Below are 22,220 nucleotides of genomic sequence, written 5' to 3'. Positions count from 1 at the left end.
CTCTTCTTTGGAAGAAAATGCATACAAAATTAAAGGGGGAGAATGGGTAAAGCATCAGACAGCCTGTCCAACTCTGAGCCTACTGAGGCCCTGAACAGCCTACTTAATGGCCATTTAAAGGCTTCATTGTCCTCCTGATGCTATTTTGTTTTAACTATGGTGCACAGGCTGGTATCCAACAAGGAGAAGGATTTCCTTTATGGATCCTCTGGGCCCATCAGAGACACACACCCCCTCCCCCACAACACCAACAGGACATTTCCCTGTTTTAACTCTTCCCAACCTCCTGAACCCAGTCTTACAGCCTCACCTTACCTGTTCACTGAGACCCTGAACTTACCTGGGCTCATAGTCCCAGCTTGTAGTCCCAGCGGTGGCCATTGCTCCTGACTAGCACTGCTGGAACATACAGAGCTGCCAGCACTTTCCTCACCCCATCCCTGGGAAATGGATGCCAGTCTTCCTCAGAAGCTAGCAAAATTGCTCTAGGTGTTAAATTGATGTGGGGCAGCCATACAGAACATGAGCAGATTCCACCTTGACTCTTCAGCTAAGGAGTGCAGTCCAAAGATGTGTAGGTTAGGTGGATTAGCCATGGTAAATGCGCAGGGTGATAGGGATAGGACAGGGTGGGGTGGGCCTGAGGAAAGAGCTATTTTGGAGAGTGCAGACTCGATGGGCCAAGTGGCCGCCTGCACTGTGGGGATTCAATGGTTCTATGCTGCACCCCATAAACCCAGACCACAATGCTAAGATACTTGTGGGGAGTGGAATTCAAATGAGATTACCTCCTGACTCAAACTGCAGAGTTCACCAGCAGGCATGATCCGGACTGGAATGCAGGGATCACTGATTCATGAGATTTCACCATAGTTCACAGAAATACTTCTGCACAATGATAACATTGGATCTTACACAAAATTCCATACAGTTTGAGATAAAGGGCTCTTAACTCTCCCATGGCGGTGTTGAGTTCAATCAGTTTACAACTTCTACTTAGATTATGCCACAGCTCTACTTCCACTGCAGTAACTGATTAAAGTGTCAAGGAATGCACACTTACTGTTAATGTTTTCTTTAAGTAAGGTGCTCCAGGAGACAGGAGTTCTTCATTAGTTACTGGCCTCTTCAACACTACAACGTTAAACACCAGTAAGTGCGTTAACATTTTAAAACCAAGAAAATGGCCACATCAGCAGCACACCATATTCGGACAGGCTGTTACGATTAGACAAATTCTAAAACTAAACAGGGTAAGAAGGGGACATGATTTTCAACTTGTCTGTTCCTCGCCTAGAAGACAGGTGACCACTGAAAGCAAACATGTGAAACTTGTTTGACATATGAGGCCAATCTGGTCCAATTTTCAGGTTATCCCCTTAAATGGGTGCTCAAATACTGGCTCAAAGCATATGCAGATAGAGGCCTACACCAGGCACTGATGACCATCTTAATGTAAAAATGAATTGAGTGTGCACCATGTACGCGAGACTCAGTCACACAGGGGATTGAACGGCCTAAAAAACCGTCCACAGAATCCCTACCGTGCAGAAGGCAGCCACTCGGCCCATTCAGTCTGTTCCGGCCACAATCCCACCCAGGCCCTATTCCCCTAATCAAGCACGTTTACCCTGATAGTCCCCCTGACACTAGGGTCAACTTAGCATGGCCAGTCAACCTAACCGACACATCTTTGGATTGTGGGAGGAAACCGGAGCATCTGGAGGAAACCCACGCAGACACGGGGAGAAAGTGCAAACACCACACTGACAGTGACTCAAGGCCAGGATTGAACCCATGTCCCTGGCACTGTGAAGCAGCAGTACTAACCACTATACCACCATGATGTCACGGTTTGAGTCCTTAAAGGGATTGCTGGAGATTGTTCCATGAAAAGCTGGATAACATTTTTTGGAGAGAATTTTTGCACGACCTGGATTGTACCACCATCCCTGACAATGCCACCACCCCCCCCCCTCCCCCCAACCTTTCAGCTGGGTCTATGCTGATGCCAGCCATCTTTCAGCTTTCCAAAATTAGCAAGTTGCAGTGAAGTTTAACAGCAGTTTGCCACTTGGATTCAACTAAGTTCCGAATGTGAAAATGGTGGCTTTAGTCAGGCACGTTCTGACAATGCACCTATTCTGGGCTATAGAATCCCACATTGTGGTTCTGTAGTTGATTTCAAGGACGCTAATCCAACAATGCGACTCCCCCCCCTCAATGCAGAGTCAGACCTTACTCAGATTTTGGAGTAGGCTCAAATCTACAGCACAGGGGTAGGAGTTTTACAAAATCTGTGATGAGCTTTCTCTAGCCTCAAAAGAAAAAAAGCTCATGACTTATTTCCTCTGATTTTTACAAAGCTATTTGCTCCTGATAGGCTCTGCCAGCTATTTTTCTGGCAACATTTCCCTTGAGTTCAGTGTCCACATACAAGTTGAACAAACCTGCTTACATCATGATATTTACAGTGTCAATGTAATGAAGATTTGCGAGGCATGGTAGCACAGTGGTTAGCACTGCAGCCTCACAGTACCAAGGACCCAGGTTCAATTCCAGCCTCGGGTGGCTGTGTCTTTGTGGAGTTTGCACATTCTCCCCATGTCTGCATGGATCTCCTCCAGGTGCTCCGGTTTCAAAGAAAGAAAAGTACAGCACAGGAACAGCCCTTCAGCCCTCCAAACCTGCACCAATCATGATGTCTGCCTGTGCACTTACGGAGTCCATATCTTCCTACGCCCATCCTATTCATATATTCATCTAGTTGCCTCTTAAATGCTGCTATCGTACCTGCTCCCACCACCTCCCTGCGCAGCGCACTCCAGACATTCACCACCCTCTGTGTAAAAAAACTTGTCTCGTGCATCTCCACTAAACTTTCCCCACGTATCTTAAACCTTTCCTCTCATACTCCAAAGATGTGCAGGTTAGGTTGATTGGCCATGTAGTAAATTGGCCCTGAGTTACAGGAGGACTAGCAAGGTAAATATGTGGGGTAATGGGGTTAGGGCCTGAGTGGGCCTGTTGGTACAGGCTTGATGGGCTGACTTTCTGCACTATAGACATTCTATTATTCGAGCTTGATCCACTATGCCACCTTGATCCAAAGGTAGCTCCCCATATGCTTTGGTTCCACTCCCCACCAATGAAGATTTAAATGCTCTTATATCTGTTATCTATTAGAACAAGTCACTTGACATGGATGACACAGTGGCAAGTGGCTAACACTGCTGCTTCACAACACCAGGGATTTGGATTTGATCCTGGCATTGGTCAGTGTCTGTGTGGAGTCTGTATGTTCTTCCCGTGTCTGCGTGGGTTTCCTCCGGGTGCTACGGTTTCCTCTCACAGTCCGAAAGACATGCTGGTTAGGTGCAATGGCCATGCTAAATTCTTCCTCAGTGTACCCGAGCAGGCGCCAGAGTGTGGCGACTAGGGGATTTTCACAGTAATTTCACTGCGGTGTTAATGTAAGCCCACTTGTGACACAGATAGATCAACTTAAAAGTTGCAAAACCATTATTGAAAAAAACCTCAGTATCTCTGAAGTACTTAAATTGATCCTGTTAATTGCCTTTGTATTAAATTAATTTAAATCAATTCTGAATCTTTGTTACTTAACAGGTTTTACGCTCCAGTAAAATTGCAGTTTTATTACGCACAGTAAATCTCTGAGACCTGTGATCAGATTGCAACCTGCAGCATGCCAAGCACTACCTGTAGGTGGGAGAGCAGGAACAAGGACAGGGCTGTCTAATAAATAACTACCCGTGGCAATCGTCAACTACATTGCTTCCAGAACAGCATACAAAGCCTCATTAATCAGTAAAGCGAATCTGGCTGCAACTTTGTTTTTGTACAAAATAGGAAGTTTTTGAGACCTTACAGCTGTTTAATACCAATGAAACAATGAGTGGTCTAAACCAACACTTCTTTGACAGCGTAGACAGCACTGACTAGATCAACAGGAATCTTATAAAACCAGAATACCTAAACGGCAATGACCCCTGAGATTAGCAATGATCACAAAAGTTTATAATGAACCAAGAAAAGTTTTTGAATGTGCAAAACCTTGCTATAACTACAACTACAGGGAAGAAAATGCCATATTTGAAACTCAGATCTCTAAATGCAAATATATTTTTCAAAGACTGTGGGCTCAATGTTAATCCCCGTGCTTCCCTTCCTCCGCCACATTAAGTAGTGGGAATGTAATCCCAACATTACCTGTTTAATGGTGGTAATATGGAGGTATCCGGGTGTCCAGCCATGGAATGATGGGACATTGGCCAAAATTTCACTGACACACCCACCCCGATTCCAGGAGCGGGTGAGGCTCAGAGAACCGTGTGCTCAATTGACCTCAGGCGGATGTGCCAGTAAAATTCCACCCAACATATCTAAATATGCAATCCTGGGAAACCTGGCAGTAAAAGACAGCCGAGAGCTGCAGGTTTCACCATTAAGCATGTTTTTGCATTAGTTGTTGGCTAGGAACAGTGGGAGTACTTCCTCCAGGACATTCAGGAAGACTTATGTGGAGAGTGGGAAGCTATGGACATAAGACTGGAACAACCATTGAAAAGCAGAGGAGTGAAGAAGCATCAATTGTGCAGGAGACAGATAAGGCAAGTTACAGAAAAAGAAAAAGGAGGGGAAATTCTGGTATGTAGGAACTGTAGAGTGGGTGACCAATAGCCAACAATGGAGCTTAGGTCTGGAGTAATGTTGGAAGATGCACACAAAAGATGGGATTTTCCCCTCCTGTTTGAGGGCAGATGTGGTATCAGGAATGGAAAATCTCACCAGATCTCCCAAGTTGTATTTCCCCTGATATAAATGCATAACGCACTTATCCACTTCCTGCATCAGTGACAGGGCATGTTTGAATGGATTAGCATCTAATTATCACCCCTATCCTCCACTGTCAGAAAATCCATTCATGTTGGTGTGAAGGCAGCATGGCATGTATCACGACTTGTCTTCCAAGGCATATATCTGGCAAGTAGAGCTCCCAGCGAAACTCAGATGGGTGTCATCCTCAGGGGAGAGAGCAGGTCATGTTGGGCACTGCCCCCTGTGCACTACCTGGGGAATGCTCCCAGGCACTTCCCCGACACGATGAATGCCAGGGAATGGGGAACGATTTGGGTATATATGCCTGGTAATTAGATGCTAATGCATTTAAATGATGTTCCCAAAATTGAACACCAGAAAGCATGCCCATCACTGATGGGAGAAGCAGATAACCGTGTCATGCATTTCTGTCAGTGTGACACACAATTTGGGAGCTCTGGTGAGATTTTCCAGACCTCTGAACCTGTCCAACAGAAACAGCAGTTGAAGATCCCAGCTTGTGTGTTCAGGGTGGTTCCAGGTGAACCCTGCTGTGCTGGGGAGACCTTTAAATATGGCACTCCAATCTTCAAGGATCTCAGTTGCTGGCAGGTGAATCAGAGGCCACTCTGCCAGCGCTATGTCAGGGGATTCACCCCTTTTTAAAGTTTAGCTCTAAGTGTGGAACTATATGGCACCTCCCCCAAGATCATACCTCCTAGCCCCTTTAACTCTCCCACCCAGACCTCACAAAACAGGCCCTGAACCCATTCACTCCCCTTTCTTGGGCCTGCCAGCCAGGCCCTGCAAATACATCTCTTGTTTGGTCACCAATTGAGCCTGGCAATGCTAAGACTACAGAGCTGTTGGCCATCCTTCTAACTGGTAGCTCGTTAAGGTGGAAATTCCTCCCTAGATGGGGGGGTTGAAGTTTCACTCTTAGCCAATTAACAATCCACTGAACAGCAAATGGCCAGGGGACAGTCAATATTAGCAAGAATGCATTCTCCACAAACCCCTCAGGCGACAGGATGGAGAACCCCACCATCCAAAAAAATCCAGCCCTATCTTTTTTTTCACAGAACAACATCCAGATTTCAAGCCACAATTCCATCACACCAGGAACAATTACCACCATCACTGTAGTAGTCACCAACACAAAGGCTGGTGCAGCTAAACCTGTGAGATCCAGCACAGAAACAGATCATGAAGAATGTACAACCTCTACTAAGGTAATGGTAGTTTGGAAAGGCCAATGTGGGGTTGCAGGTTGTGAAAGTGTGAACATGGTAGAAATCAGTAGGTCAGACTTCAAATTGTTGAAGTTAATAGAACATCATTGTCATCTACACAGTATGATAGCAAGATTGAGAATGATAGAGAATTCCTTACTGGAAATATCCATACAAGTCAATGACTGATCTGGGCAGATCCTAGGTGCACAATATGGTGAACTGAATGACGCACTGTTGCCAGGTCTGAAGGAAGGTTCCTGACCTCCCACCAAATGACTATTCAGCCCCCTCCATAAAGGGGTTGGTTTAAGAATTTATTTTTTTTCTTCAGGCCACGATCCAGCCCTTCTTTCACAGACTGGCTTCTAAAGATCCACCAGGGATATAAGAATTCTCAGACTTGGGAGTGTCCAACCTCAGAGTGACTACCTTTGCATTAATGGGTTTGTTTGGGGCTTTTGGGAGGACCAATCCCACAAAAGGTTTCAGGAAGCCTCTGGACATGGTCACGCTTGAGTTTCACGCAAGATTGCGACACTTGTGTTGTACACTCGTTGGTACATACAACATGGGGACATCAACAGAGCCAGCGACTTTGGATCTCAGTAAATAAACAGTGTTGATGGGAAATCAAAGGTCCACCTGTAAAAGTTCCAGCAGTTGGTCATTTCAGGCCTGATGTGTGTGCCCCAGACCACAGTGGGGAGTTTTTACTTACCTGAACCACAGGGAACTGGTCAGTGATAAAGTTTTGGGAAACCCCCAATTTGGGATTTCCTTACATGCCATGGATGTTCTTAACTCCAAAGGATATCAGTCACATCATTGATCAGCTCTCTGACTAGCTCTCTGACTCTGACTCTGTCTGTGGAAAGGAGTGGATGCTGACTGGAACATTCCCCACACTGGGGAGACATGGCCAACAAGTTGCAAAGCTGAATTGCAATCAGGCTCACAGTCCCATGATGCTTAACTTACAATCAGCTTCCTTGGAGCAGATTGGCTGCCCATTACTTTCCAAGCTCAGTTAACTTAAGAACATAAGACCATAAGAACTATGAGAAGGAATAGACCATCTAGCCCCTCGAGCCTGCTCCACCATTCAATAAGATCGTGGCTGATCTTTTCGAGGACTCAGCTCCACTTACCCGCCCACTCCCATAACGCTTAATTCCTATACTGCTCAAAAATGTGTCTATCCTCGCCTTAAAAACATTCAATGAGGTAGCCTCAACTCTTCACTGGGCAGGGAATTCTGCAGATAGCAAGCAGGAAGCAGAGGAGTTTGAGGAGGGTTTGTGTCATTAAATAGATTTTTCAAAACTTAGACCCACCCAACTCAACTCACCCTTCGTGAAGGTTAACATTCAGCCCAGACTTTTATTGTTTGAATCTCAACAAACCAAGTTTAGGAGGGAATTTCACAGTAACTTCACTGCAATATTAATGTAAACCTACTTCTGTCATTTATATCAATCTCCTCCAATGATATGGCAGAACTGACATGTAGATTTGGCAGTCTGATAGTAAAGCCATCACTATTCCTGCTTCCCAACTTACTTCTTAATGAACTGCAAAACAAACTAGTGCAGATATCATAGTTCTTTAAACTTAAAAACAACTTTTACTAACATTTAGCTATCTTTTTAAGTACTGCATCAAAACTTATGCTCCAGTTGTTTGTCCCTCCTGGAGAAAATATTAAAAGTTATTTGATTGGATTTGACAGAGCAGTCACCCAGTAACATTGTTGTAAAAGTTTGACATAGGAACAGGAGTAGGTCTTTCAGCCCATTGGCTCTGTTCTGCTGTTCGAGTAAACCAGAGCTGATCTGTACCTTAGTCCTATTTTACTGCCTTTGATCCACATCCCGAGACCTTTACTGAACAAGAATCTATCAAGCTCAATCTGGAAAATTTCATTTGGCCCAGCTCCAGGGATGGTGGTGAGTGGGGAGGTGCAAGAGTTCTAGCTGTTGGTTATCCCTCATCTGAAGAAATATTGATTGCACCCCTAACTTGAATTTTAAACTTAGGGGACATTATCCTGGATTCATTTACCCTTTTGAATCCTTTCATCATTTTAAACCATTCAATTTGATCCCCTTAATCTTCTATACTCAAGAGAATACAAACCAAGATAATGCAACATGTTTTCAACATTCAATCCTTAAAACTCCTATCAATCTGGTAAATCTCCATTGCAGCTTCTTCAAGGCCATTGTATCCTTAAGTCTTCTGGGCTGAAGACAGCACGTTGTAAAATGATGCGCTGTCATTTTTCACCCAACAAAGTGAATGCACTAAAACATTCCGAGACTAAATGTGCCTAATTTTGCAATATGGCTTTCCCAGTGTGTATGTGATGTGCTGTAATGGAATTTTTGCACCCAAGTATTTCATTACTGCCATTGTATATCTGAACTGAGTTGCTCTCACCTGACTTAGGGTTACACTCTACTGAAGGCAAGCAGGCAAGGCTGGGAGGTGTATTGTAGAAGGCTGTGCTTCCTGCGACCCCAGAGGTGATGCTGCTCCGGCGTACGGCTGACACCACCTTTATTTCTTTGTTGGTTTGCACTTGAAATAAGGAACAGGAAACAAGTTAGACCTTCATTGCTTGGCTGTCTAGAATCATGTTTATTCCCATCAAAAGTAACATAGCCACAACCTTTATTGATGCAACCTGGGCATCATAGGAATGGTGATAAGTCAGTATGGTGAGTGACTTGGAGGGGAACTTGCAGCTGGTGGTGTTTCCATACATCTGTTGCCCTTGTCCTTCTCGGTGGTAGAGTTCATGTGTTTGGAAGTGCTGTTGAAGGAGCCTTGATTACTTGCTGCAGTGCATCTTATAGATGGTACATACTGCTGCCATTGTCTATTGATGGTGGAGGAAGCGAATGTTTAAGGTGATGGGGAATATCTGATCAACTGAGGCATGTAGTGTTTTCTAAAAGTTGAAGAATGCCTGTATGTGTACCCCCTGCTAACCTGTAACTCTTGGGCTTTCAATCCACACTGATTCATTTGCCAATGGTGTTGGCATTCTGGAGGGATGAAATCAAATAGGCCAAATGTCTTTCTTCATTCAAAGTATTACAGAAATTTACACTAGAAAAGGTGATTATTCAATTTATTTTTCTATACCTGCTTTCCAAAAGAGCTTTCCAGGTAGTGCTATTCCTTTTCTCTTTATCCAATCCTTTAATAATTTACTTTTCATACAAATTTTCCATTTCCTTTTGAAACATTATTATGAATTCACTAACAGAAGCATCTCGAATGGGATGTTGTATTTTCTGACAACCTTCTGTACAAAAAAAAGTTGCCTAATCTCTCCTAAGAATCCAATCATCAGTCATCAACATTCAACGGCATTACCAATGCTAAAACCCAATTAGCAACAACCTGGGGTTCAGAAACTAGAGTGAACCAGCCATATAAACACTGTGGCTACAAGAACAGGTTTAGAGGCTGGGGACTCTGTGGAGAGTAACTCAATTCCTGACTCCCCAAGACCTATCCACTACCTACAAGGCACAAATCAGGAGTGTGATGGAGTACTCTCCACTTGCATGGATGAGTGCAACTCCAATGATATTCATGGAGCTTGACATCATCCAAGGCAAAGCAGCCCATTTGACTGGCGCCCCATCACCTTAAACATTCACTTCCTCCACCACCAATGGACAGTGGCAGCAGTGTGTACCATCTCCAAGATGCACTGCAGCAAGTAACCAAGGCTCCTTCGACAGCAATTTCCAAACCCATGAAGGACAAGGGTGACAGATGTATGGAAATACCACCAGCTGCAAGTTTCCCTCCATGTCACTCACCATCTTGACTTGGAACCATATCAATATTTCTATAACGTCACTTGGTCAAAATCCTGGAACTCCCCTCCCTAACAGCACCGTGGGTGTACCTACACCACATGGTCTGCAGCAGTTCAAGAAAGCAGCTCACCACCACCTTCTCAAGGGCGATTAGGGATAGGCAATAAATGCCAACCGAACCAGTGACACCCACATCTTGCAAAAGAACAATAAAACCTTACTCCTAATTATTTGTCTGAAGAACTTAGACTCATATCATCGTATAACCAAATCACTGTCCAGTGGAACCCACCTTGTGATATCTGTTATTGGATAAACACCTAACCAATGGGCTGCTAACATGAATTTTTCATTTCTACAAACCAAGCTAAAATCAGTTGCTAACTGAAAATATGAGAAAGTCTTGAATTTACAGCATTGAGAAATTGAAACCTCATGTGGTAAATTAATTCGTCAACATCAGGACAGAATTTAAATTGAAATAGTTTTCTAGAACATTGATTCTGAAAAATGCTGTGTGCATTCACATTCAAGCAATGAAGCAAACACTACTTTTGACACAAGCACAGACAGACATCCAAGTGCGTTTCAAACAAGTATGTACTTCTCGGAAACCCTCCCACCTGAGAGAAAACTTGAGCTGTCTTGTTCAGGGTTTAGCTTCCGCAGACAGAACGGGCTGTCGTGGGATTCCTGTGCCGTCCCTGAGTTTTCACTCAACAGTTCAGTGAGTCGTCTTCTTCGGCGGAAGTTTATGCGGAACTGGTACAATAAGTTGCCATCAAAGAAGTGGTGACGGTTGGAGACTGTAAGACAGCAAATCATCTGCTCAGTCAAAGCAGTCAGGTTACTGCATGCTGTTCCATTTTTAGAATTATACCAGCATTCCTCAACAGGAGTTGCTGGAGCTTTGACTGGCACAGTGAGGCACACACTGGTCTTTCAGCTCCTAACTGGAATAGCCGTCTGACCCAGACTAACAAAATGAAAGTTTCATTGTTCTATTGTTGGCAAGGTCATTCCTGAGATTAATTTCAGTTTTGAGTTTGGGGTGGATATAAACCCAGAACAAAAAAAACTGCCCTGGCTTGAGTACAAACATGACAATCCAACTCAGAGATGGAGAGTGGAGTTTTCTAAACAAAATCAAAGTGTTGAACAGGCTAGAAAAGGTTAGGTTTTCTTGCCGTTTGTTTCAGTGAGTTAAGTAACACAAATTTACAGCAGTCTGTGCAAAACAAGCTGTCATGCGATTCTCGCCAGTAGGGGAGGTGGAGCCTCATCTCGCCTGTGAAGCCAGCTGCTGAGCTCTTAGGGTGCCATTGTATGGGCACCCAATCTCCCAGTACATACTGAAATCAGCTCTGTTGTGGCCTTTCTGGATGAGAGGCTGATTTTGCTGGCAAAACTGTGCCGGTAAGATCGCGACAGGCAAGAAGCCAGGCGCAAACCCAATTTTTCACCTCTCGCCCTATCTTACCAGCTTGCCAAGCCAATTGACCAGTACGGTGAGCCGGTAATATCGTTCCCCGTATCTTTCTTACGCTGCCCCTAATTGCATTCGAATTGTCTGACCTGGAAATGTTTCATGGTGGCAAACGTACATGTTCATGTATTTTCCTTTATAATCATATTTAACGGCTTCACATTTCATATTTATATTGAGTTTCTTCACGGGCATTGAATAAAGGGAAATATAGAACTCTAAAAAACAGTTGCTTTAGGGTTGGGTGGGAGGCCAGAATTCTCAAACACGGCTCCAACTTGTTGCAAACTCACCCATTCTATTTTAATGGAGGTGAGATTGGAGCCTGGTAACCAACTGTTCAATTCGATATGACTAGAGGATATCCATTCACCCAGAAACCCATCCTTCCAGATTTCCTGGCCACAAAACAGCACTCTGTCTCCACCCTAAGCCCTGCAGCTTCCTTTTCACCTCCCCAAGAAAATATCAAGGTCATACATTGTGCAGAAGAGTGCTTTCCTTACATAGGATCAGAAGGGCCCCAAGTCTCTTCAACATTTTACTTTAAAGGACACATTTGTTCTCTTTGACTGTCAGCCTAGAACATTTTTATATCAGAAATCAGGAAAAGTTAACAACACCACGTCCTACAATTAAGTTATTGAACTAATGTAACAAATACTTAATAGATTTGGCTCTTAGCCAATAAATACTCACATGTTTTAACTTGTCACACGGGTATTTGCATGTTGCAGGGAATTGAACCATAATCAGCATTTTGTCTCAGACAGGAAAACATTAACAGTTGCCAAAAACAAAATGGAGAGGGAAGTAGAGCCAACGCGGTTCAGGGTGGGAGCACCTGGCAGTGGTGCAAAGGTGGTTGAACACTGTTATTAGGGGTGGAATCTCAGGAAAAGAGCACAGCTCCCAAGGGTGGGGGCAGAAGTGGACACTATGCACACGTTGGGAGCTTGTGGCCGCAGGTGTAATCTCACAGAGGAAGCAGACAGGAAGCGTCTGCCCCTATCGTCACCAGATTCGACAGTAGGTCAGGCAGGCTAGAAAAGGCCCACTTCTCCAAGCATACAACCTCTGCAGGCAGGGAGAGGTAGGAGTAAGATATTCCACAAACAGGGCCACTAAAACATTGTGCCTGGCGCCAGAGTCCCCATTTACAGCTTCTTTTTAACTACACTCCCTCACTCCATTCCCCTTTTTGGCAATCACTTCACCCTCTCCTCTGCAGCAGTCACCTTCCGCCATTCCCTCCACACCCCTGTCCATCAGCACCACATCCAGTTCCAAGCCTCGTTGAAGGTTCTCCTCCAGACCATTCAGGAATGGCACGAGCGCTCTTCCCAAAGGTCGGCAATTGAAGACCCTTCCTCTTGACCAAAGCAGCTTGAATGGAGATTGCAGAGGAGGTGAGCATCTGACCACCAGTAAGCATGCATACGGTGCCACAAAAAGGTAAACCAACCTCCTCCAATCTACCAGACTAAGTGACAATGTGGTGTTGCATCAAAGGGCCTCACGTGAGGGTATCAAGAAATTGAACTTTTCAAGTGAGGACAGAGGCAGACCAGAGAATGCATGGTCATCCTCAGAATAACATTGGACATTAGGCCAAACCATGAGGGAGTTGTGCTTGATAAGGGGATTGGGTACTGGTTAGAATATGGGAATATTATGTGACATGAGAATGCAAGGGAACAAGGGAATTAGATGTCTTTTGACATGTCACTCCCCTTTTCCATGCAGGATAAGATCACCTTCAACCCCAAGGGTGGGGGGTGGGGAGGGGGGGGGCAACATAGAAAGAGGTGTTCCAGAGTTGAAAAACTTGATGCCACATGTGGAGGAAGTCATGCATACCAAGGGGGTGTATGGCAGCTGTTACATTACAAATGGCAAGGTGAGGTTAACCAGACAATAGAGCAAGAACACCTTCAAACTGGTGTTGAGATATGGGCACACGAGAGACATGCATGAAACTGTGGTGTCCAGATGGATGGTGCTTCTCCTCAATATCGTTCTTCTTGTTCTCCACTGCAGTCACTGCCATAGGGTGCAAAGGTCCCAGCCCGTTGAACAAAATAATAACTTTACCATTGAGAAAGATAACAAGCAACACCCTGATGATGCGCCTTCTTCTTCCCTTCCCTCACCAGGCATGTTACACTCACATAGGTCTCGGGTGGTCCACGATTAGAATCAGGGGCACATGTTAGTGAACACTTCACAGACATGTATCAACAGCTGAGGAAGCTTGGCACTGACAGTGGGAGGGCTGTTGGATTAGGCCTATGATGAACCTTAGGCTGATGACGGGCCACATTAAGCTTGTTGGAGATGCAGTGGTTAACAAGGAAAAACTGGTATTGGTTCCAGAGACTATGCAGAACCTTGGGCGGGAAGTGAAGGAGCTCATTCAAGCCTTGTGTTCTACCATGGCTCTGGAATGTGGGCACATAGCTTCCTCCATGGAGGGGCTGCCCACTGCCCTGGGCAGCCAGACCTACTACAAAACTCACACATGTTCAGATCTTCACTCTGGTCATGGATTTGATCAATCGGTGGCTAAGTGAGAGGGGCATGAGGCACCTGGACCTTCCTTCAGGTGTTCGTTCTCTCTGAGGAATAGAGGGGTGCCATTACACACTGAGAGAAAAGAAGAACACCAGCCAGCCAGTTGCTCCTCACCCCCTCAGCTGGTGGCCCCCGTGTCTCCATAGGCAAGGCCATGGAGGCACCCCTAAATCCGTGCAGGAGCCCCCAACATATGCCAGAGCCCTCAAGGCCTCAGCCCACCTGAGGATGGTCACCAAGGTCATTGCACATAATGGAACATTGTCTTCAGCAGCCTGCTTCCAATTGTGGATGTCAGGGTTGCAGAGGAAATATTCATGATTGGCAACCATTGATAAATGAAAGTTAGTGAGGGAAATCTCATACTTGGAAGCAACAATGAGTGATGTGTTTGCCTTCAGTCTTTACTGCACAGTGATGTGCGTGACTTAATTTGTGTTCTTAAGGCAATGCAGCATAACAGAATATGCAGTCTCTGCTGGTCCTTCCAAATATGCCATGCTAAGGAGATTAACTGAGGTCACTTGTTACTAACACAAGTGATGTACTATTCGTGAACTCTCGGCCCTACCACTGTGAGCAAGGAGCAGGAGATGTGCTCATAATAGTTTCAGTGATTTCTTTGCAAGTGTAAAACCTATATCCTGGGGCCAACCTTACCTTTTGATTTTGTGTAATAAACATCTACTGCACTTGACTTTCTAGGTGGTCAAGGATGTGGATAATGAAGCAGCTGGAGGCTGACACAGGTAGTCACACATTCAAAGCATGCATTGATTTGTAAGCAATGTATTGCTGATCAGGGAAGCACATCACTTCTGCTCAAACCAATTCAATTAGAATTTGTCTCTGAAACCCTCACACTTCTCTCATTGGCTCTGGCATCTTGGTAAGGTGCCATGGCTTCTCCAGCCTCTTCCTCATATTCATCTCTGCCATCCTCATCTGAGGAGGAGAGCAGCTCCTCCATGTCTTTGCCAATTCCTCTCCTCACAAAACAATTGCTTCTAATTGCTAGAATGTTTGTTTTAACCTGGACTAATACTGTTCGGTTGTTGGTTTCCCTTGGGACTTTGCAGAGTAGGGCTTTATTAGGATGACTGATGGGACACAAACCACGAGTAGGTAGAACGAGGCTTACACAGAAATTCATGCCTTGTTGCTGTTTAGATGCTGCTTTTGAGTTGAGAGAGAGCAGTGATTCTTCTTTCCCTTGGGAGCTGCCAGAGACTAGGCTTACTTCTCTGAAGTTTTGCTATTTTGATGATATTTCCTTCTCTGGAAACTGCTGTCTGGATCTCTGTCCAGAATTTTTAAAAGGGTAAAAATCCAGCATCATGTAAGCATACTTTTTTCTTGTGCTAACTAATTCTGAAGATAGGTGGATGGTTACGGGGATATTGCTTTAAATTGGAACAATAGAAATAGCTAGCTGTTCAAGATTATATTTTGTCATGGTTAGGTATTTTGATTGGTAAAAGCTATGCTAATTCATTTTGTCATATCCTAACTGTGTTCTTAAATGAAGTTTGTTTTGATAAAAGCTCCCTAGTGGGTGGTTATCTGGAGCAAAACATCTTATGCTCACCGTAATGCCAAAATCAATTGCAAAAGCTGGGATCTAGTCTAAGTGCGCAATACACCTTGGCGTTTCTGGTCTGGTCCCTAACATTAGTTTCATGTGGGGCTATGGCAGTCTAATCTTTTACCTGCTTTGGATCACTAGAATGAGCTGCTGGCATAGAAATTCAATGCCGTAATCACCCTGAGGGCAACTGGCATCAGGTTCCCTCCAAGTTCACGGAGCTGCAGGGCTTATTTACAGAATGCAGACAGGTCAGTGACTGCCTTCCAGTAAAGCCTGGGCCAACTCTGGCCTCTCATACATTTGATACACGTTCTGTAAACGTGCTGACATGTCAATGCTCATAGATGACAATGACAGCTGCAGAGGCCTGCATCCTGATCTTCTCCCCCTCAGCTGATGCCAGCTGATGGCCCAGTGGCCTGTGTTACTGTTCAGCCATGGTTCTCCTCCGGCAAATCCTCTCCTCCATTCCCAGGTTTGCAAAAAAGATGAGGCGGAATTTTCCATTATTTGTGTGGAGCACTGGCTGAGGTGGGAAAAGTGGCATCCAGCTTGTCAGCATCACAGATGGTTTTTCTCACCATATTTTGCAGCACTCTGGCATGGCATAGTCCATGCCATCACGCTGGCCGGGCAGGGCATAATAGCGCTGGCAATGTCATGTCGGCAAGTGGGGATTTCCAAATATCGGGGGACAGTATGGCAGGGAAGCTTTTTAATTACATTAAAATTTATTGAACTGAGGTTCCTACCTTCCTGGGAGGGAAACTCGTTACATCACTGGTGGAGCAAGGAGAGAATCGGAAAATGAGATCTTGCCAGCAAGATTCTCATTTTCCAAGACTCCGGAGATTTTGCACTCACATCACTGTTTGCACTCGAAGCTAATGCGGGTGTAACATTGCAACAATTGGTCCAAGAAACCCACTGTATTACAAATTCACAAAGTGAACCGTGTGAAGAAGGCTGGCAAAGATGATCACATTTGTAGAGATGGCATTTATCCATCAAGAAGATGCGTTTGGTCATTTGGAATGCATGACCCTCCCATGGGCACATCCAGGCCATCTCCCCTCTCAAAGTGCCCACAAGAACCTGATCTCCTGCCAGCTCTACCGGAGGAGGAAGCCATGTGAGGACCCGACCACAACAACACTCTCCCCTCCAACTGCCCCCACCTCCTGCAGCCTTGCCATTAGCAGGCCGTCTAGCTTCTATAACCCTCCCCTCTGCTTCTAACTTCAACAAAATAAAACCTCAGATGAACAACTTTGCCTGGTGCATGTCATCTTTAAGCAGTCGGGACTCACAAATTTCCCTTGTGTAGCTGACTTAATCATTTTGAAAATATCCCGTGAATGAGGGTTTATGGCATGAAGATGCTTGGAAAATAGGTTCACACCACTGCGTGGCATGATGCTCATTCTGCCACTGACTGTTTCAAGAATTCAACTGAATGTCAAGAAACCAAAATTCTGGCTCCCACCTAATTCAAACCCCCACCTGCCTCGTTTCTTTGTGGTTAGCATTGCTGCTTCACAGTGCCACGGATCCAGGTTCAATTCTGGTCTTGGGTCACTGTCTGTGTGGAGTTTGCACATTCTCCCAATGTCTGCAAGAGTTCCTCCGGTTGCTCCAGTTTCCTTCCAACTCCAAAGATGTGCAGGTTAGGTTGATTAGCCATGTTAAATTGCCCCTTTGTGTCAGGGCATTTGCAGGGTAAATATGTGAGGTTACGGGAATAGGGCCTGGGTGGGATTGTTGTCAATGGGCCAAATGGCCTCCTTCTGCACTGTAGGGATTCTGTGATTCCTGCTCCCAGAGATCCCATTAAATGCTACTCTAAGAGTGGGGTGAAGGAGGGGAGGGTCCAGGCGAAAAGCCAAGTTAAATGATCAAATTGTGTGGTTGGGGAAGGGTGTAGGTATAAAGTTGGAGTAGGCCGTACAGATGGGGTAGAGATGCAATGTTTCCACTGAACAAATTGGAGGATTCAGCACGGGAGGATGGGGAATGATGGAACTGTGGGACTTAGTGTGGGACAGGATATGGGTGGCTCCACTTATAAATATAAAATAACTATGTAAAAGTCCTATTTAATGAAAAAACTGTTGTTGCCATGGTTTTCTCACCGTGCTGAATGATTCCATGTTCAAGCTCTCGACGACAGAGCTCCACTGCATCTGTCCTGGATGAAGCTTCCCCTTCTTTTATTAGCCAGTCAACGATTTCACAGCCAAACACTGCACGCTGGTACTTCACTCCATTTTCCTCTTGTAATTTCATGATTGCATCCTCAGAACTTAAAAGCCTGTCAGTTATGTAGAGATGTAAACATCCTGAAATTAATATAATTTGGAAGCTAGCTACAGAGATACATTGGTTGTAATTTTCCAAAAAGTCTTGGATTCTGGAGAAGTACTGAAGGATTGGCGAACTGCCAACCCTATTCAGAAAGGGAGGGAGGCAAGAGGCAGATAACCATTGGCCATTTAGCCTAACATCTATTTTAAGTTTAAAGTTTATTTATTAGTGTCACAAGTAGGCTTACATTATCATTGCAATAAAGTGACTGCGAAAATTCCTGAGTTGCCACACTCAGTGCCTGTTTGGGTACACTGAGGGAGAATTTAGCCTGGCCAATTTCACCTAACTAGCACACCATTCGGACTGTGAGAGGAAACTGGAGCACCCGGAGGAAACCCACACAGATATGGGGAGAATATGACCAAGCCAGGAATTGATCCTCAGTCCCTGGCACTTTGAGGCAGCAATGCTAACCATTGTGTCACAGTGCCATCCAATTGAGTTTTTGAGGAAGTATCAACCAGTGTGGATATGTGAGAACCAGTAGATGACTTTATTTGAACTTCCAGGAGGTGTTCAACAAGGTACCACACAAAAGGTTAATCATAAGATAAGACCCCATGGTATTGGAGGTAGTATTTTGGAATAGATAGAGAATTGCCTAATGGGCAGGAAACAGTGAGTGGGAATAAGGGGTTCTTTTTTAGATTGGTGACCTGCAATCAGTAGGGTTCCACAGGGAACGGTGCTGGGACTGCAACTGTTTACAATATATATTCGTGATTTAAACAAAGCGAATGTACCGTAGCCAAATTTGCAGATGGCACAAAAATAGGTGGAAAGGCAAGTTGTGAGAGGGATACAAACAGTTTTCAAAGAAATATCGATGCATTAAGTGAGCAAAAAGAACAACAAAGAACAAAGTAATTTACAGCACAGGAATAGGCCCTGCGGCCCTCCAAGTCTGTACCAACCATGTTGCCGGACTGAACTAAAATCCCCTACCCTCCAGTGGACCATATCCCTCTATTCTCATCCAATTCATGTATTTGCCCAGATACCCCTTAAAAGTCACTATTGTATCTGCTTCCACTACCTACTCCCGCAATGAGTTGCAGGCACTCATCACTCTCTGTGTAAAAAACCTGCCTCGTACATCTCCTTTAAACCTTGTCCCTCGCACCTTAAACCTATGCCCCCTAGTAATTGAATTTTCCACCCTGGGAAAAAGCTTTTGACTATCCACTTTGTCCATGCTCCTCATAATCTTGTAGACTTCTATCAGGTCGCCCCTCAACCTCTGTCGTTCCAGTGAGAACAAACCAAGTTTCTCTAACCTCTCCCCATAGCGAATGCCCTCCATATCAGGCAATATCCTGGTAAATATTTTCTGTACTCTCTCCAAAGCCTCCACATCCTTCTGGTAGTGTGGCGACCAGAATTGAACATTACATCCCAAGTGCAGCCTAACTAAGGTTCATGACTAACATGACTTGCCAATTTTTAAACTCAATGCCCCGGCTGATGAAGGCAAGCATGCCATATGCCTTCTTGACTACCTTCTCCATCTGCATTGCCACTTTCAGTGACCTGTACACCCAGATCCCTCTGCCTATCAATACTCTCAATGGTTCTACCACTTACTATATATTTTCTCTCTTTATTAGATCTTCCAAAATGCATTACCTCACATTTGTCCAGATTAAACTCCATCTGCCATCTCCCCACCCAAGTCTCCAATCGATCTATATTCTGCTGTATCCTCTGATTGTCCTCAACGCTATCAGCAGATCCACCAACGTTTGTGTTGTTTGCAAACTTACTAATCAAAGTAGTTACATTTTCCTCCAAATCATTTATATATATTACAACAGCAAAGATCCCAGCACTGGTCCCTGACGAACGCCACTATTCACAGCCCTCCATTCAGAAATATAACACTTCCACTGCAATAACATCATAATTCCAAGTACTGATCCAAGCTCTAAGTTCATCTGCCTTGCCTATTACACTTCTCACATTGAAACAAATGCATTTCAGTCCACTAGACCCTCTTTGATTAGCTACCACACTCTGCCTGCTCTTTCCCTGAGTCTTACTGGCTCTATTCTCTAGTTTCCCTTCAGTTAATTCACCTTTGCTTTGTTTCCCACCCCACTGCCAAACGAGTTTAAATCCTCTCGTGTGACACTAGCAAATCTCCCAGCCACAATATTTATGCCCTTCCAGTTTAAATGCAGCCCCCATCCTTCTTGTACAGGTCCCAACTCCCCCAGAAGAAATCCCAATGGTCCAGATATCTGAAACCCTCCCTCCTACAACAGCTGTGTAGCCACATTTTGAGCTGTACTATCTTCTTATGTGGCACAGGGACCAATCCTGAAATTACAACCCGAGAGGTCCTGCTTTTTAACTTTCTACCTAACTATCTAAACTGTTGACAAATGGATTATAGTATGGGAAAATGTGAAGTTGTTCATTTTGGAAGGGAGAACAAAAGAACAGAGTATTATTAAAATGGAGAAAAATTGCAGAAAGGTGCAACACAAAAGGGACTTGAAGGTACTCGTGCACGAAACACAGAAAGCCAGCACACAGGTACAGCAGGTAACCAGGAAGGCTAATGGAATGTTGGCCCTTATTTCAAGGCGTTTGGATTTTAAGAGTAGGGAGGTTTTGCTTCAACTGTACAAGGTATTGGTGAGGCCACATTTGGACTACTGTGAGTAGTTTTTGTGCCTTCATTTAACAAAAGATATTATTTCATTGAGGCAATTCATAGTTCATTAGGATGATCCCCAGTATAGAGGGGTTTTCTTGTGAGGAAAGGTTAAACAGGTTCGGATTCTACTCACTGGAACTAAGAAGAATGAGAAGTGATCTAATCGAAACATATAGGATTCTTATTCCTGCTTGATAGGGTAAATGCTGAGAGAGTGTTTTCCCCTCATGGGAGAAGCTAGGACCAGAGGGCGTAGTCTCAGAATAAAGGGTGAAAATTTAAGATGAGGAGAAATTTCTTCTCTCAGTGGGTTGTCTCTCTTTGGAATCCTTGTCAGAGTAGAGTCATAATGGGTGGGATTTTACGGCCTCGCTCAACCTGAGACCGGTCAACAGACCTTTCCATATTCTGCTCCTCGCCTGCTCCGATTCCCATGGCAGGCAGGGTGGTAGAATTCCAGCTTATGTGTATTTATTTAAGGCTGAGATAAATAGATTTTTGGTCATTAAGGGAGTCAAGGGTTATGGGGAAAGGGCAAGAAAGTGGACATGAGGAACGTCAGATCAGCCATGATCCTGTAGAATGGTGATGGAGGCTCGAAGGGCCGAATAGCCTTTTCCAATTCCTATTTCGTATGGCCTTATAGGATAGTCTGGACCACTCTCCTAATGGGCATCGACATCACCTTGTGTTAACATGGCAGAAAATATGAATTTGACAAGAAGAATAAGGAGGCACATGAATCATTCCTCGTCTGGCTAGGCTTCAAAAACACCAAGCCCAAAACATGTTGAGCAACCTCTTGCAATTTGGAAAGTGTGTGCCCATTAAAAAAAAATCCACATATCTGTCTGAGCTAGTTTCTGTGCATCTGTAATAAATAAAAGTTGAAGACACATCATTAATCACATTTCATGCAAACATAAATGCCACCAAATAAATATATAAATGGATATATCAGCAGCTTTCATTGTGATTTTACAAGCCTCCAAAGTGCTGGCTTTATCATTTGGTGATTAGAATTCACAGTGTTGCAACACAGAGTGAGGCTCTTCAGCCCAATGTGCCTGTGATAGATTTTGGTACAGTTTTCTAATCAGTCTCCTGCTTTTTCCCCATGGCTCTAAACAATTTTTTTCCTTCAAGTATTTATCTAATTCTCTTCTGAATGTTGTTGTTGAACTGGCTTTCACCACACTCTCAGGCAGTCCAAAGATGTGCAGGTTAGGTCGATTAGCCATGCTTTTCCCTCAATATGGAATGCCATAAGCATAGGTAAGCATCATGGGTAGAGGGGGGACTGGTAATGTTAAAATGGCGGCGTGGGCTCATTGGGCTGAAGGGCCTGTTTCCCGGGCTGTTTTTGTTCTTTGTTCTTAATATGTCCCTTAGTGTCCAAAGCTGTAAACGTTAGGTGGGTTAGCTACGGTAAATGTGTGGGGTTACAGGGCTAGAGTGGGGAGAGGGCCTGGGTAAGATGCTCAGTCAGTGCTCACTTAATGGGCCGAATAGCCTCTTCTGCACAGTCATGATTCTCTGATTCCTGATCACAGCAAATCATTGTGTAAAAAACTGTTTCCTCATGGTTCATTGTGTCCTTTGGTTACTGACCCTCCTGCCAGTGGGAACA

The 22,220-nt window shown here is 44.5% G+C and overlaps 1 protein-coding gene across 8 annotated transcripts in view; it reads right to left on the bottom strand.

Annotated features, from left to right (window-relative positions):
- LOC145353920 (DEP domain-containing mTOR-interacting protein-like) overlaps positions 1-22,220 on the bottom strand; it is a 72,771-nt gene that overhangs the window by 32,063 nt on the left and 18,488 nt on the right. For 4 of the 8 annotated variants that reach the window (XM_080204911.1, XM_080204910.1, XM_080204913.1 and 1 more), the window contains exons 4-7: positions 17,694-17,872; positions 10,537-10,719; positions 8,514-8,654; positions 1,064-1,134 (exon numbers count right to left, since the gene is read on the bottom strand). In XM_080204911.1, the coding sequence (XP_080061037.1) occupies positions 1,064-1,134; positions 8,514-8,654; positions 10,537-10,719; positions 17,694-17,872 (574 nt within the window). The remainder of the gene's footprint in view (positions 1-1,063; positions 1,135-8,513; positions 8,655-10,536; positions 10,720-17,693; positions 17,873-22,220) is intronic. The other 4 variants (XM_080204914.1, XM_080204916.1, XM_080204909.1 and 1 more) reach the window with 1 other exon arrangement.

This window comes from Carcharhinus amblyrhynchos, chromosome 16 (genome assembly GCF_965287045.1).
Source record: "Carcharhinus amblyrhynchos chromosome 16, sCarAmb.v2.hapA, whole genome shotgun sequence".
Classification (NCBI taxonomy): domain Eukaryota; kingdom Metazoa; phylum Chordata; class Chondrichthyes; order Carcharhiniformes; family Carcharhinidae; genus Carcharhinus; species Carcharhinus amblyrhynchos.
Note: the sequence above shows the minus strand (reverse complement) of the source record. Positions and strands in the feature narration are given on the sequence as shown.